The sequence below is a fragment of the Apium graveolens genome, chromosome 2 (assembly GCF_009905375.1).
Source record: "Apium graveolens cultivar Ventura chromosome 2, ASM990537v1, whole genome shotgun sequence".
NCBI lineage: Eukaryota > Viridiplantae > Streptophyta > Magnoliopsida > Apiales > Apiaceae > Apium > Apium graveolens.
Genome location: NC_133648.1, coordinates 40,334,799 through 40,349,079, shown reverse-complemented (window position 1 = coordinate 40,349,079; position 14,281 = coordinate 40,334,799). Strand labels below are relative to the sequence as shown.

The window sequence follows — 14,281 nt, the reverse complement described above, 5'->3', positions numbered from 1 at the left end:
TGGAAATACTATAAATCTTCAATTACCTTCTAGTACATACACTTTTGCAGCACTTTTGAATTTCTACTTAGTTTCAGTTCATATATTTGTTAAGTGTTTTGTTATCATCAAGTTAACCTTGAATTTATGTCTACAATTCTTATAGACATAAATAGGGGGAGATTGTTAGGAATATATGTGCATTAGTTTGATGATATGTTTAACAAAACACTTAAGTAGAAATCTAGTGGTTGTAGCCTCAACGGATAAGACCATTTTGGCTATCCGTTGATGGTGTAGCTTTACTTAGAAATAAGTCTAGTGTTGTAGCACATTTCAGTCTCTGAATTTGAGATATAAATTCTTAAATGTTGAGGGAAATTATAAGTCATGTTGACTACTAGAGGATATGCAGATAGGAAGGCCAATTGTAAGTATTTCATGCCTTGTAATTTTGTATAAATGAAATGGTGTCAACGGATAACTTAAAGACCTTCAACGGATGAGAAACAAAGCTTCAACGGATGTCTCTAAAGCTTCAACGGATAACATCCTTCAACGGATGAGTGCATCAATGAATAGAGCTTCAACTGCTAACACATCAACGGATAAAGCCATCAACGGATGAAGGCTTCAACGGATGTTCTGTTAAATAGCAGTTGACAAGTGGTAGTTGTACCTACAAACAGAGGCACATGGGTTGACAGAGACAACTGAGATGTGGTAGCCTATTTCAGGAACATCAGAAAAAGCAGCCGTTCTACTCTAGTATAAAGAGGCAATAGTCAACAATGCACTGGAGAAAATGGAGAAGAAACAAGTGGAGAACTTATTTTATTATTATACTTTTTATCTTTGTCTTCACTTGTACACTTGGTGATATATAAACCAAGTAGCAGCTAGTAATTAGAAAAAAAAAATCCAGAGCTGTTTAGAAAAATCTTGAGAGAAAAATTATCTAGTTTGTACTAGGACGCAGCTGTGATCAACTTCTTGAATCACAGATTTTCTGAAATACCATCTCTGGTGGAACAACAATCCACCAGAAAAGTTTTTAAGGTCTGTTGTGTTCTTTACATTAGTGTTTGAATATATATCTGTCAGTATTAGCTTAAAGCAATTCATACATTTGTTTATCTTAAACACATAGCCTTTGAAACTGCTCAAAACTTGAAAAAGTTTTGAGATTTATATTCAACCCCCCTTCTGTAAATCTCATTGTTAGTTCATTAGGAATAACAACTGGACGTCAGGGCAGTGTCTCACATGTCAGGGAAGTTTGGTCGTATCAGATTCACAAGGAGTACATAAGCTATATCCAAGGATCAAGCCTATCTATTCTGAAGCAGAGATTCTTACAGATTCAGTTCAAGAGGTGGTTACAAACTGAGGTTGGGACATAAACAAGATTTGATAGCTACATGTGTGACAAACAATATGTGTCAAGTAACTATTAGGGGTTTTGCTACAACAGAACAAGAAGCTTGACAAACAAGGATGAGTAGGGATTCAGTTGATGAGTTGAGACAAAGGTGGAATATTTTCTAAGGGAAGCAGCCAATCAAGACTTATAGTGTACGGGAAAGAGTTGGGATGGATCAACTGACGAGAATCATGAATATCTTGATTTCATAGCAATCTCTGAAGATGGTCCAACTCACATATTTCAGGTTTCAATTTCTTGAACCACTGCAATACTTTGCTCTCAATAAACAATGCATGATAAGATCATAGTGTTTAAATGTTTAACACTCGCACAAGCACGATAGCATCACACATAGATAATGTTGAACTAGTTCACTAGATTATTTTTCTGGTAACTAGGATTGATGTTTAATTTGTGTATGTTACTTTAGATGATCTTAAATATGCATTTGAATATTTGTTGAACATGATTAATTGCTTTAGTGAGGTATGTATTTTTCCAGCATATAAGATCTTTGTTTATGTTTATCTCATATAACCTATTACAATATGATTTATTCATTTGATCTAAATTATTAGTTAAGATGTATTAGTTTATATTTGGATTGAGATAGCTAGATGAGATACATCAACAGGATTGGACTAGATAGAATTAGTGATTTATTTGTCAATTATGTTTGTTCCATATCATGCCTGTCTTGCTTAATTCTTATGCATAATGTTTCTGAATGAATGCCATGTATTCCCAACTCAATGCTCGCTTATTCTTTATACCATGAATGCATCTCCTAGTACTTGCATTAATTATAGAAGAAGCATATTTAGGATTACAATAGGGCCAAGACTGCTAGTCCTCCTTATGTAAGGTTGGAACCATTTTCCCCTAGCCTAGAGACAAATTTGTCAAGGGTATTAAAATGGAGAAAATGGCCAGTCAAAGATAAGAATTAGCATGATAAGGTTGTAGCTGTTGTTATCTCTGTTAATAATAAAATCTCTAATCCAACTGGACCCAAACTGATAAGTTGGGTACCAAAAATTGTTAATCCATTTGTGAGTGCAGGACATAACAGGTCAATTGATTCATATGTATTCTTGGTAATTCATACTGAAGGCATATGATCAAAGAAAGAGCCTCACAATCAAATGTGATCAATAAAAGCTATTCCGTCAGTAATCTTTGGAGATGACAACAAAGGTTTTCACTATGGGACAAGCTATACAGAAAAGGGATGTCATCATGGATTCAACAATTGCTATCATTGATAACAACTAATCATTGGAGTCACTGATAACAGTTGAAGCAACTTCCTTGCAGGAGAATCAAGGCACAAATCCTCTTATCAGACAGTTCTGCATCAAAGGACAAAATGTCAATTCAATGAAGGATTAGTGTCTCATCTGAAGCAGGAAGATTGAGAAGCTTGCTCTTCTTAGAGTAAGGAAAGGATATGCTCGTGGCTAGACAGGAAACTCTGAAAAGGTGAAGTCAATGGTTTCTACTGTAAAGATTCATCTGACAAAAGTTTAGCTATGGCCCCTTGAACATCAACTCAAGGAACTCTTTTGTGAAAAGGGTTTGTGAGAGGGCTGCCTCATCTAGAATTCAGAAGATGGTAAATGTGAGGCATGTCAGAAAGAGAAGTCAAAGACAACATCACATCAAGTAAAGATATACCTTAGTGATGGTGGTTGACTACTCTTATGAAACAAAGTTGTTGTTCGTGCATTCTCAAGACAAGACATTACAGATGGTGATTGATCATATCAGGAGATCAAACTGGAAGCAAATATAGAGATATATTTAGCACTGGGAGCTCCGTATCAGAATGGGGTGGTACAAAGGAATAACCCGAACTTGATTAAAGCTACAAGGGAAATATCAAGCTAATCAAGACTTTCTAAATACCAAAGAGCTGGAGCAGTCAAAACAGTCTGCAATAAGTAAGATCAAGCCTTGATCTGGATGTATACATGAAGACCACTAATGAGTTAATGGCCAACAGAAGCAAACACTGGATAACCTCAAAGTGTTTGGAGAGAATGTTCTACAGTTAGAATATTTTCCATGGCTACTCAGTGGAGTTTACAACCTACAGGGCATTTGTGGTTGATCAACAGAAGGTGATTGAAAGTCTAAATGCATATTTCAACAACTCCATGCTCCAAGCTGTTACAGGAAATATGATCAACAGAAGCAAGAGAGATATGCGTTTCTCAACATGAAATATGGTTGTACAAAAGAAGTTGCTGATGATTACTTCAAGACTGAGAAGTATTATCTGGCAGAGATTTGAAGAACCAAGGAAATGAAGATAAAACTACGTGAAGATCAGTTCAGTGATAGAGGAACAAGCATCTTTCATTTCAATTACTCCAAAACACCTCCATCATCATTGAGTGTTTGTCGACCCAATTTATAAGTCGAATTTATAATTTATAAGTTGATAAGTTGAATGTCAGCAACAACATACATTTTTTCAACTTATTTTGATTTCCCGTTTTTTTATTAATTTTGGTTTAAAAAAATATGTTTTAAAATGTTAATCTAATTTAAAATTCACAAATTAAAATAATCATATTTAAAAATTATTGATTTTAGTTCATTTAAGTAAAAAAAACTTATGGCTTATAAATAAAATTATTCAGACACTTAAATAACTTATAAATATTTATCTAATTATCCTTTATGAATCACTTATTTATTTTAAATTATAATTTAAGTTTTTTCAAACCAGCACGTTAAGAGCCTCACACTGTTTTCCTACCTCCCGCGCGCATTTTTGCTACACCAAACCAAAAAATTCAAAATTTAACATTTCAGCGATAAACTAACCCGCCAGGTCACCTATCCGTGTGCTCTCAATCTCTAATCCCCACCGCCCACTAATATCCATCAACGGTCATATATCACTCTCACAAAGTCACACGGATCGAATAGAAAACTCGTCACACTATATATACACAACTTCAGATCCACTTCCTTCTCATTCTCTTTTCGCTCACTCATATCTCCGTCTCAATTTTAAGGTTTGCTTTCATATTTTGTTATTGTATTTAATTTCCAATCTCGTACTTGCTCTGAATTGGTATTCATTCCTATGTATATGCTCAGTTTTATTTTACATTTCTTTTTATATTTGAATGCTCACAGTTTGTTTGATGAAATGCTTCACAGAATTTACGATTAGCTAAGAAGCGAAGAAATGTCAGGAAGAGGAAAGGGAGGCAAGGGACTGGGAAAGGGAGGAGCCAAGAGGCATCGTAAAGTTCTCCGCGACAACATCCAGGGGATCACCAAGCCTGCTATTCGAAGATTGGCTAGAAGAGGCGGTGTGAAGCGTATCAGTGGACTCATTTACGAGGAGACCAGAGGCGTGTTGAAGATCTTTTTGGAGAATGTTATCCGTGATGCGGTTACTTACACCGAGCACGCTAGGAGGAAGACTGTGACTGCTATGGATGTTGTCTATGCTCTCAAGAGGCAGGGCAGGACTCTTTATGGTTTCGGCGGTTAAAGTTAGCATTGTTGTTGTTTAAAGGTCTTGCTGTCAAGAAAACAACGTGTGTTTGTGTTATGTTATAAGTTTTAGGATGTAGTATTGTAAGAGGGTGGTATTTGAAACTTGTATGCTGTTAAAATGGTTTATGGAATGAATGATATGGTCCTTTTGCAAGTAATTGAAATGTTTTTGGTTGTGAATTTTAGATAATTCGGATCATTTTTAGTACCTGAATTAAAAAAAAATGCTTGCCGTATGTTCCCAGAAAGTTTGTCAATTCTGTGTAGTGATTGTAATTTGCTGCACAATTAATCTGCTCAATTTTAGATTGTTCTGGGATCATGGTGGTTGAGTTTAAGAACTTGAAGACTGAAATGCCACGTATACAGCTGAAGTGGGATGCTATTAGAGCATCTCCAAAATTAATAGCTAAAATGTTTAGCTAAATGATTATTACTGTATTTAAAAATTTGTTGAGTTTGTAAGAGGTTTTCCTCTAGTGGTACTAGTTATAATGGTGCGCTATATTTAATAAAATTATTTTATTACTATATATATGAAAATTTTATATGTTAAAATAAATTTAGTATATATTTAGTTAAATACCAGTTAAAATATAATAATATATTCAATGAAAATATATTAAATAAATAGCAATTTAATATATATTACATTTGAAATATAATAACATATTTAAATATAACCAAACATAATATTATATTATTTTATATCTATTTGTATTCATACAAATATGCAATGTATATTAAAATAAATATAATAAAGTTTAAAATATTAAATATAAAATAAGAATTTTAATATATTTATATATGTATGTATTAAGTGTGATATAAATATAGGAATATATTAACGTAGTTAAGCTGACGTGAATGTTTTAGCAGACAGAATAGAGGATTTCTAAAATTATTACTAACATGTTAACGGTTGGAGGAATATATTTTTTAACTAATATTTAAATTAATGCATCGAATGACTTCCTAAACTCATTTCACATTTTCATCAACAGTAATTCGTTGTTATGATCTTTTAGGGTTTCATGAGACACATATATGAGAATATGAATGCCTTAAAAAATACTTAAAAATTGACTCGATGACGATTTTAAAATAAAGGCACAAGGTATGTATGTCAAAATCTTAACAAAAATATTGAAATAAGATATTAGGATACTTGCAACCAGGAAATGAAACCTGCACAGTTGCATTCATTTCAGGACAGAAAGCCTAAAAATTATGAAGTCACATAGATATTCAGTTAGCCAAAATTATGAAGAACAAAATCAAAATTTGATTGGTTCCGTTTTAAGTATTAAGTGATCTTCCATAAACTAAGATCCAGTAATTCCTGTCAGTAGTTCTATAAATGTCTTCTTATCAATTAAATATATCTTCGTGGTCTTACTAACCCTTGCTGTTTTTAACATAAGGGTTAAAGGACCAAGAATAACAAAGGTCAATTAGACCAGTGGGAACTTTTCTCTGTCTGTATCTTCACCTCAACCTTACTCCGCCTTGTGCTTTAATGAACTCTTCGATCGTGACGACCGAACCCCACTTGTACACCTTCCCACAAACTTGAGAATCTCGTCAATCAATATCACAGGAAAAGCAACGGCCACCACCAACAACCACTCATTCAGGCTCAGTGGGACAATGCCAAATATTTGAGCAAGGAAAGGCACATAAAGGATCAAGAAATGCAGTCCAAAGGAAACTGACATTGCCAAGAGGAGCCACGGGTTGACCCAAGGAGGCATACTCAAGAGACTCACATCCTCAGAAAGGGCATTAAGGGAATTGAACATCTCAATTGCAACCAATACAGACAGAGAGAGAGTCATAGCTTTGATTTTTCCAGTCTGAAAATAATCACAAGGATTAGCGTCAAAACTGAATACTTGAAATCCGGCAGTGAAAGGTGAAGCTGAGAAATTTCCCCAGGATGTGCACTGATCCCAGTTGGCGAGTTGCGAATAAGAGACAAGACTGTGGCCATCTTTACTTAGGTCAATCCCTAAAAACGATTCTTGTGTGAACCATATAATAAATACTCCTACAGTAGCTACTCCCACATAGAGTCCAATAACCTACATAGACAACATCAAGGAAAAGTAAGCAATGAACCAAAACAATTAAGACATTTAAAGTGTTTCCTTAAAGGAGAAAGTACTAAGATAAAATAATACCAGATAACGAAATAATATCCATGCACTGATCAAAGAGTCATCGCTTCTGCGAGGAGGATTCTTCATTATGTACTTGTCAGGCGGATTAAATCCTAAAGCTGTTGCTGGGGGTCCATCAGTAACCAGATTGACCCACAAAAGCTGAACAGGAATAAGGCCTTCTGGTATACCTAAAGCAGCTGTGAGGAATATAGAGGCAACTTCCCCAATATTTGAGGAAATCATGTACCTGTATATATAAAAAATACAAGGTTGGCGCAATCAATAAAAGTGCCCATTCAGGAATTATTATACTACATAAATAGAATCAAGCAGAAGAGAAAACTGCACAAGCTTTAAGAGCAGAAACTGGGAAAGAAGTTATTTCCAAAAATACAGGGTCGATCAAGTCCATGTTCACTAACACAGTGTCTCAACAGTTCAGAACCTGTCCAGCTGCCTTTTAGATCCAAGAAAGAATGAGAGAGATACTTCGGTTACAGGTTCATCCAATATAAATAGACTTAATTAACCCCAGGATCATTATATTTCAACAGTTCAAAATCTGCCGTAAATGCACTGTAGTTTTAAGAGGGAGGGAAAGAGATACTACTGTGAAAGCGTATATATTTCTCTTGCGGCTCTGTTCCTTCGGGAATACCCCCTGGATATTCTATAAAATATATATATATATATGATTTGATGGATATGGAGCTAATTTATATTTACGGAACAGAAGGTAATGATTTTAGCCAAGGATAACAGTCCATGAACACACTTTAACGGTCAAGTCTCTACTCTCTAGGACTCAGACAAAAAACAGTGGTTTTCTTCGAAACTCTTATTTGCCTCATGTGCTAAGGTCAGACTTTAAGATGAGGAACCCTCATGTATATCATCTTGGCAATCAGCTATTGTTCGTGAGGTCATAAAGACTAGGTCTGGACTGCTACAAAGATCAAATTCCTCTCATGATTATGATTATGTATACCTATATTTAAAATGCGAAAGAGATCACTCTTTCTTTCCTTATATTGAAATAAACCTCATTTATAATTCAAAAATTCATTTGTAAAGAATTACTTGAACTAGCTGCGTATGACCGCCACTGTCCTCATTGTTAATTTCTCAACACTACCGGCTTTTTACAATAATATAAGAAACATGAAATGGTAAGAAACCAAGGTCTGAGTGTATATGACCATCTGATGATCACCACATATCAAATTTGTTTTACATGAATGACAACATTGGTTACTATAATCATGATTATATATAATCATAAATAATTATGAGTACACATTCTATCCTAAGAAAGCATTATTGCAATTGAATTGATTAACAATTTCCATTCATTGAATCATTGAAAAAAAAGAAAAGCTGAAAGAAACATATTGTACGTACCTGATAAATGCCTTCATGTTGTTATAGATAGACCTGCCTTCACCAACAGCAGCTACAATTGTACTAAAATTGTCATCCGCTAAAACCATGTCAGAAGCTTCCTTGGCAACCTGAAACAGATAATGATAAAGATGTATAAATTAGAGGATAGGACAAAATCCAGAGATAGTTAAACCCAGACGCATTAAAGGTAATAAACCTTTTATTTTAGGTCATCCCTATTGCTAACCAATGACTGAGCCAGATATAGCAATAATCTACTGTTAATCGCAATAAACATGACCCAAAAAAAAGATATCATCGTTGTATGACAGTGTACTGTAGAATAAACATAACGCTACATTAAGTAGATGACAAGTTGCTTTTTCATTTTTTTAAAATCACAAGTTCCTAATCATATTTTTAATAGAACGAGATAAAAAGCAAAACTTAAGAAAAGTCAATATACCAGAGAAAACGATATAAGATATACCTCAGTACCAGCTATGCCCATTGCAATACCAATGTCGGCCAGTTTGAGGGCAGGGGCGTCATTCACTCCATCACCAGTCATCGCAACTACTTCACCATCTTCCTTGAGCAGCCTTACTATCTCTTGTTTATGCCTCGGTTCTGCCCTAGAGAAGAGGAGCCCTCCACTCTGCCTTAAGTGATTTTTCTTGTCACGATGATCCATGAACTCTCTCCCTGTTAGGCTTTTGGAACTGATGTCCTCGTTAGGTTCAAAGACACCTATTTCACGACAAATAGCTTCAGCAGTGTTCTTGTTATCTCCAGTAATGACCATAACCTGGATACCAGCTATTCTGCAGTCCTCAATAGCTTGGCGAACTTCTTTTCGTGGTGGATCCTGTGAAGCATATTTTGATTGAGGCATCAGTTAAAAAAAATTCAAGAAAAACTCACTTGTGTATACGACAATTATACAAAAAAAATGGCAACGTACACGTAGCCCAGCCAAACCAGCAAATACAAGTTTACTCTCAATTGATGAGTAGTTAGATGGATTAAGTAACAGCTCATGAGCTGGATGGTCTTCATCACCAGTATATGTTGCAAACTCTGCTAGATCATCCTTGTATGCGAAACCCAACACACGCAATGCAGTCGATGACATTTCTTGAAGGCTCTGTAAGATAGCTTTCCTGACATTCTGGTCGAGCTCTGTTACAGAACCATCAAGTAATTGAATAAAAGAGCTTCTTTCCAACAAGTTTTCTACTGCACCCTGTGGGAATATCACAGATGTCAGAATACTTTCACAGAGGCAATAAAAAAATATGAATGAAAATACTTAAACAAGACACAATCCTGGAGCAAACTGATCTCATCCAGTTGTATACAATGATCAAGTGTATCATGGAAGATGACTTCATTGACCTCATACATAGACATAGACTTGTAAAGATTTAAAAACTCTTTAATAGAACATACACCAAAAGCAATGAAGCATTTGGTAATCCAATAAATATATGTGGTATAGATAACTCAGAGACAAACTTGAAAAAAAAGGGTGGCAGGAAGAGAAAAGGTCATGTGTTTAAAGATTAAATTGTATAGATAGTATTGTGTATATGTTACTGTAGTTTCAAATTTAAATAGCACAACTGATGGGAGAGAGGATATGTATCACCTTTACGAATAATGAATTTCTTCCTGAGCTGGAACTAACAATAACTCCCATTGATTTCCTATCACGGTCAAACTCAAGTGTGCCGATTCGACGCTCAATCTCACCCCATCTTCGGCAACAACCTTAAATGTGTAGAAGCGAAGTTGAATGTTTACTAAAGAAAGAAAACATATATGCAAACAATAACACATGAAAAAACACTACATTAGTGACATACGTTGTGCATCAGCACCAGATTCAGGTAAACTTGTATCCAGTTCATCAGGATGCCCCATTTTTTCAACAAGAACCTGAAACAAAATTTTATTGTAAGTGTAAAATAAAATTAAGCCAGTGAGTAAGGCAATTCAAGTTTTTTTAAGTGAAAATAAGTAAAATGTTTAGACGGACGGGGCGAAATATTAAAATCCGAAAGGTGGGCGGAATGTCATGGTTTTATCATGTTACCTTTAATGCTGCTTCAGTAGGCATCCCGCTAGCAACATAATGACTCCCATTGTGTTCAATACCAGCATCATTGCAGACAGCAGCAATCTTTGCAATAGTTTGAAGGTTGGTATCTAATTGACCAATGGGCCAACTTTGTATCTTCCCATCAAAAGGATTGTATGTGGTGCCATCAACATTAAAGGACCGGAGAGCATTTCCTTGAAGACCCATAGCAACAAGCTTAGTCACTGCCATCTGATTAGTGGTAAGAGTACCGGTTTTATCAGAACATATGACAGTTGTACAACCAAGAGTTTCAACGCTTGGCAGCTTGCGGACAAGGGCATTCTTCTGTGCCATCTTACGCGTACCAAGGGCCAAACATGTTGTAATAACTGCAGGTAAACCTTCTGGAATGGCAGCGACTGCTAAGGCCACAGCAATTTCAAAGTAATATGTGCATTTCTCAAATGAGAACTTGAAATTCGTTGGCCATCCATTAACATACTCCCATGATAGAAAATATTTCACATTAATAAGCCAAACTAGCGCACAAATTAGACCAATTAATAGAGTCAGAACCTCTCCAAACTCATTCAGTTTCTTTTTCAAAGGTGTATCTTCCTCATTTTGGGATGCTTCATGAATTTGTGAATGCACCTTTCCAATCTCTGTATTCATACCAGTTTGTGTGACCAAGCAGATACAAATTCCATTGACAACAGTGGTTCCTGCAAAGACCATACACTTCTTCCCCTGAATCTCACAATCTTCAGGAACTGGTTTCACCGTCTTACTAACGGCCTCACTCTCTCCCGTCAATGAACCTTGCTCAAGCCTTAGAGTAGAGCTAATCAAGATCAAAACCCTCATATCAGCAGGCACTTTATCCCCAACCCTAAGCTCAACAATATCCCCCGGAACAAGCTCTTTCGCAAGCAAATTCGAATTCTTCTGCCCATCACGAATCACCGCTGCATGCTCCGACTGAATTTCCTTAAGAGCCTCTAAAGCTTTCTCTGCATTACTCTCCTGCCAAACCCCCACAATGGCATTCACAATCAAGATCAAAAATATTACCAACGGCTCAACAAACGCAGTGATCTCCATTTCCCCACCTTCATCCCCATCATACCACGCTAAAACAAATGAAACGACAGCAGCAACAAGTAAAATCCTAACTAAAGTGTCATTAAACTGATCCAAAACCAATCTTAATATCGACTGTCCTGGGTGCTTCTCTAACTCATTCCATCCATAAACCTGTCTCCTCTTCTCAACTTCCTCAATCGATAATCCAATATCTCGTCTCACCTTCAACTCCTCCTCACATTCATGAGCATCTTTCGCCCACGCAGCAAATACAACTCTATTCGACTTGTTATCAGCCCCGGAATCATCTCTCCTACCTTCATTCTCCCCTCCTTTACCCATAACAACCTATAATCCAAAACCAAACAAATTCACACATATAAGCATATAAATTCAATAATCACAAAAATCAAAACTTCACAAACCTAAAATAATAACAATCTGATCCTAATCCACGCGAGTTTCACATAAATTAAAAAATCTAATATCTCAAACAGTATCAAGAGAACATGTACATCTATGTATGCATATAGAACAGTAAACAACACAGTGTATAGAACAGTAAAGAGCATGTATAAAAGGTATATACATATGAACATGAAAAATAAGGGAAGGATGTAGAATGAGAATTTACCAGGGAAAGGTGATAGAGACAAAGAGGAGTGAGAGAGGGAGCTTTGGATGTTGTTTCTCTCTCTAGAAATGAGGAGAGAGAGTAAGGGCAGTGGAGTATAGGGTGAGAGAATTCAAAAGGTGAAGGGAGATTTAGATGAAAATGGTTGTGTTGTTTATAGAGGAATGAAGAAAACAAAGGAGCTATTCAATCGCCTTCCTTCCTCTCCCCTTTCCTATTTATTACTCTATCTCTCTCTCGAGATCTCTCTCGCTGTCTCTCTCCCTACGTCTCGCTAAGTATTAAAGAAACGTCAGTGTCCAGTTTTATTGTTTTGTTCAAAAACACATCCTGTTATCCAAATACTCAAAGAGTAGTAGGAAAATTAATTTCTTAAAAAAATGTAGTAGGAAGATTAATAAAGAAATGATCATTCCAGGGAAATATTTAAAAACGATCATTAAATGGCACTTTGGGTTGGCATATTCGCCTGGGTGACCTGCCTCGTGCATTTTACTCTTTTTTCCTCGTATTTATGTAAAAAACTATGTTCTAAAAAACAATATTTTTATCAATTAATTATCTGATTAATCTTTCTAAGATACTCAATCGATTCATTTTTATAATTCTATTAGTCAGTGCATTTTCTTAAATTAATATGTTTAATTTAATAAATTAAATATTTTATATTTTATTAAACACATCCGATTAATATTTCAATTAAATACCGATTATCCAATTATTTACTACAAGATATTTTTATCGATAATTTCAATTTCCGTTTTTTAGAATACCAGTAAAAATTAAATCTCCAACTGATTTTTTTAGAAACGTAAAGGATAAAGAGAACAAGCTCAACAAGATTTATGAGTGTTTCAAAAAAAACATATCATTGATCAAGACCTACGCCTAACAACAAGATTTAGTTTATATTTAATTAAATACAAAAGAAATAAAATATATTTAATAAGATCGTAATTTAATATATATTATAATTTAAATATAATAACATATTTATACATGACCAAATAAAATTAATAAACATTAGTTATATATATTATAAAATATAATATTATGTTAGATTAGATTATATTTTATCTTAGATTTATTAATATTTATATAAATATGAAATGTATATTAACATAATTATTAAAGTACAAAATAATTAATGAAAAACAAAAACTTTATCATATATTAAATGTAATAAAAATATAAGTATGTACTAATATATAGAGTTAGATTTAGATTTAAATTAAGTATGTTTTTAGCTAATAATACAAGATCAAAGAATCTATAAAATATCATCTAGAATATGTGATATAGGATATATAAAATTATTATTAACAAATATTATGCTAAAGGGTCACATATTTTGTCTAATATCTAAATTATATTATTACGTAAACTTTTTAGCTAATAAATAATCATAATCATAGACGTTCTTAGACACACGCACACCTGATTAAGATTCGAACATCATAAGCAAAGCAAGGGAGATAGCGGTACATAACAGGGGCGGGTAAAGGGTGCTCCTCCCGACATAATTTCCGGTATATCAAAATAATAGTAATAAAAAAGGCTAAGAGTGTAGGTTAGAGGTGGCGGAAATGAGAATGTTAAGATGGATTTGTGGACTTTCCATGTTGGATAAATTGTCAAATGGTTTTTTCAGGAATAAATTACGAGTTGCGCCTATTGCAGAAAAAGTGAGAGAAGGTCAATTGTGTTGGTTTGGACATATTAGGCGAAGAAGGGTATTTGCTCCAGTGCACAGGGTGGAGGATTTAGTGGTATCGAGATCGAGAAGGAGAGAGGGCAAGGCGAACTTGGGCTGACCTACTCACGCTGGATTTAAGGGTCCTAAATCTCAGTGATGACCTGACCTCGGATAGGAGATCTTGGCGCAGGAGGATTATGATGGGAGATTAGTTTGGACTTTCGTAGTTTGCATGTGTAGTTTGTAATTTAGTATAATTTTTGGTAGCATGTAATAATTTTCTTTGTCTAATACTTATATTTAA

At 34.8% G+C, this 14,281-nt stretch overlaps 2 protein-coding genes across 2 annotated transcripts; one reads left to right on the top strand and one right to left on the bottom strand.

The window, feature by feature from the left end:
- The first annotated feature begins 4,278 nt into the window (after positions 1 to 4,278).
- LOC141707320 (histone H4) lies at positions 4,279 to 5,085 on the top strand. The gene is made up of 2 exons (XM_074510410.1): positions 4,279 to 4,434; positions 4,583 to 5,085. The coding sequence occupies exon 2, from the start codon at positions 4,611 to 4,613 to the stop codon at positions 4,920 to 4,922; it is 312 nt and encodes a 103-aa protein (XP_074366511.1). The 5' UTR covers positions 4,279 to 4,434; positions 4,583 to 4,610; the 3' UTR covers positions 4,923 to 5,085.
- Positions 5,086 to 6,149: 1,064 nt separating this feature from the next.
- On the bottom strand, positions 6,150 to 12,586 carry LOC141707319 (calcium-transporting ATPase 1, endoplasmic reticulum-type-like). The gene is made up of 9 exons (XM_074510409.1): positions 12,282 to 12,586; positions 10,574 to 11,995; positions 10,344 to 10,416; positions 10,127 to 10,248; positions 9,440 to 9,721; positions 8,966 to 9,343; positions 8,494 to 8,603; positions 7,111 to 7,339; positions 6,150 to 7,011 (listed from the first exon to the last, which is right to left on the bottom strand). Exons 2-9 carry the CDS (start codon positions 11,987 to 11,989, stop codon positions 6,427 to 6,429), a joined length of 3,195 nt encoding a protein of 1,064 aa, XP_074366510.1. The 5' UTR covers positions 11,990 to 11,995; positions 12,282 to 12,586; the 3' UTR covers positions 6,150 to 6,426.
- Positions 12,587 to 14,281: the final 1,695 nt, after the last annotated feature.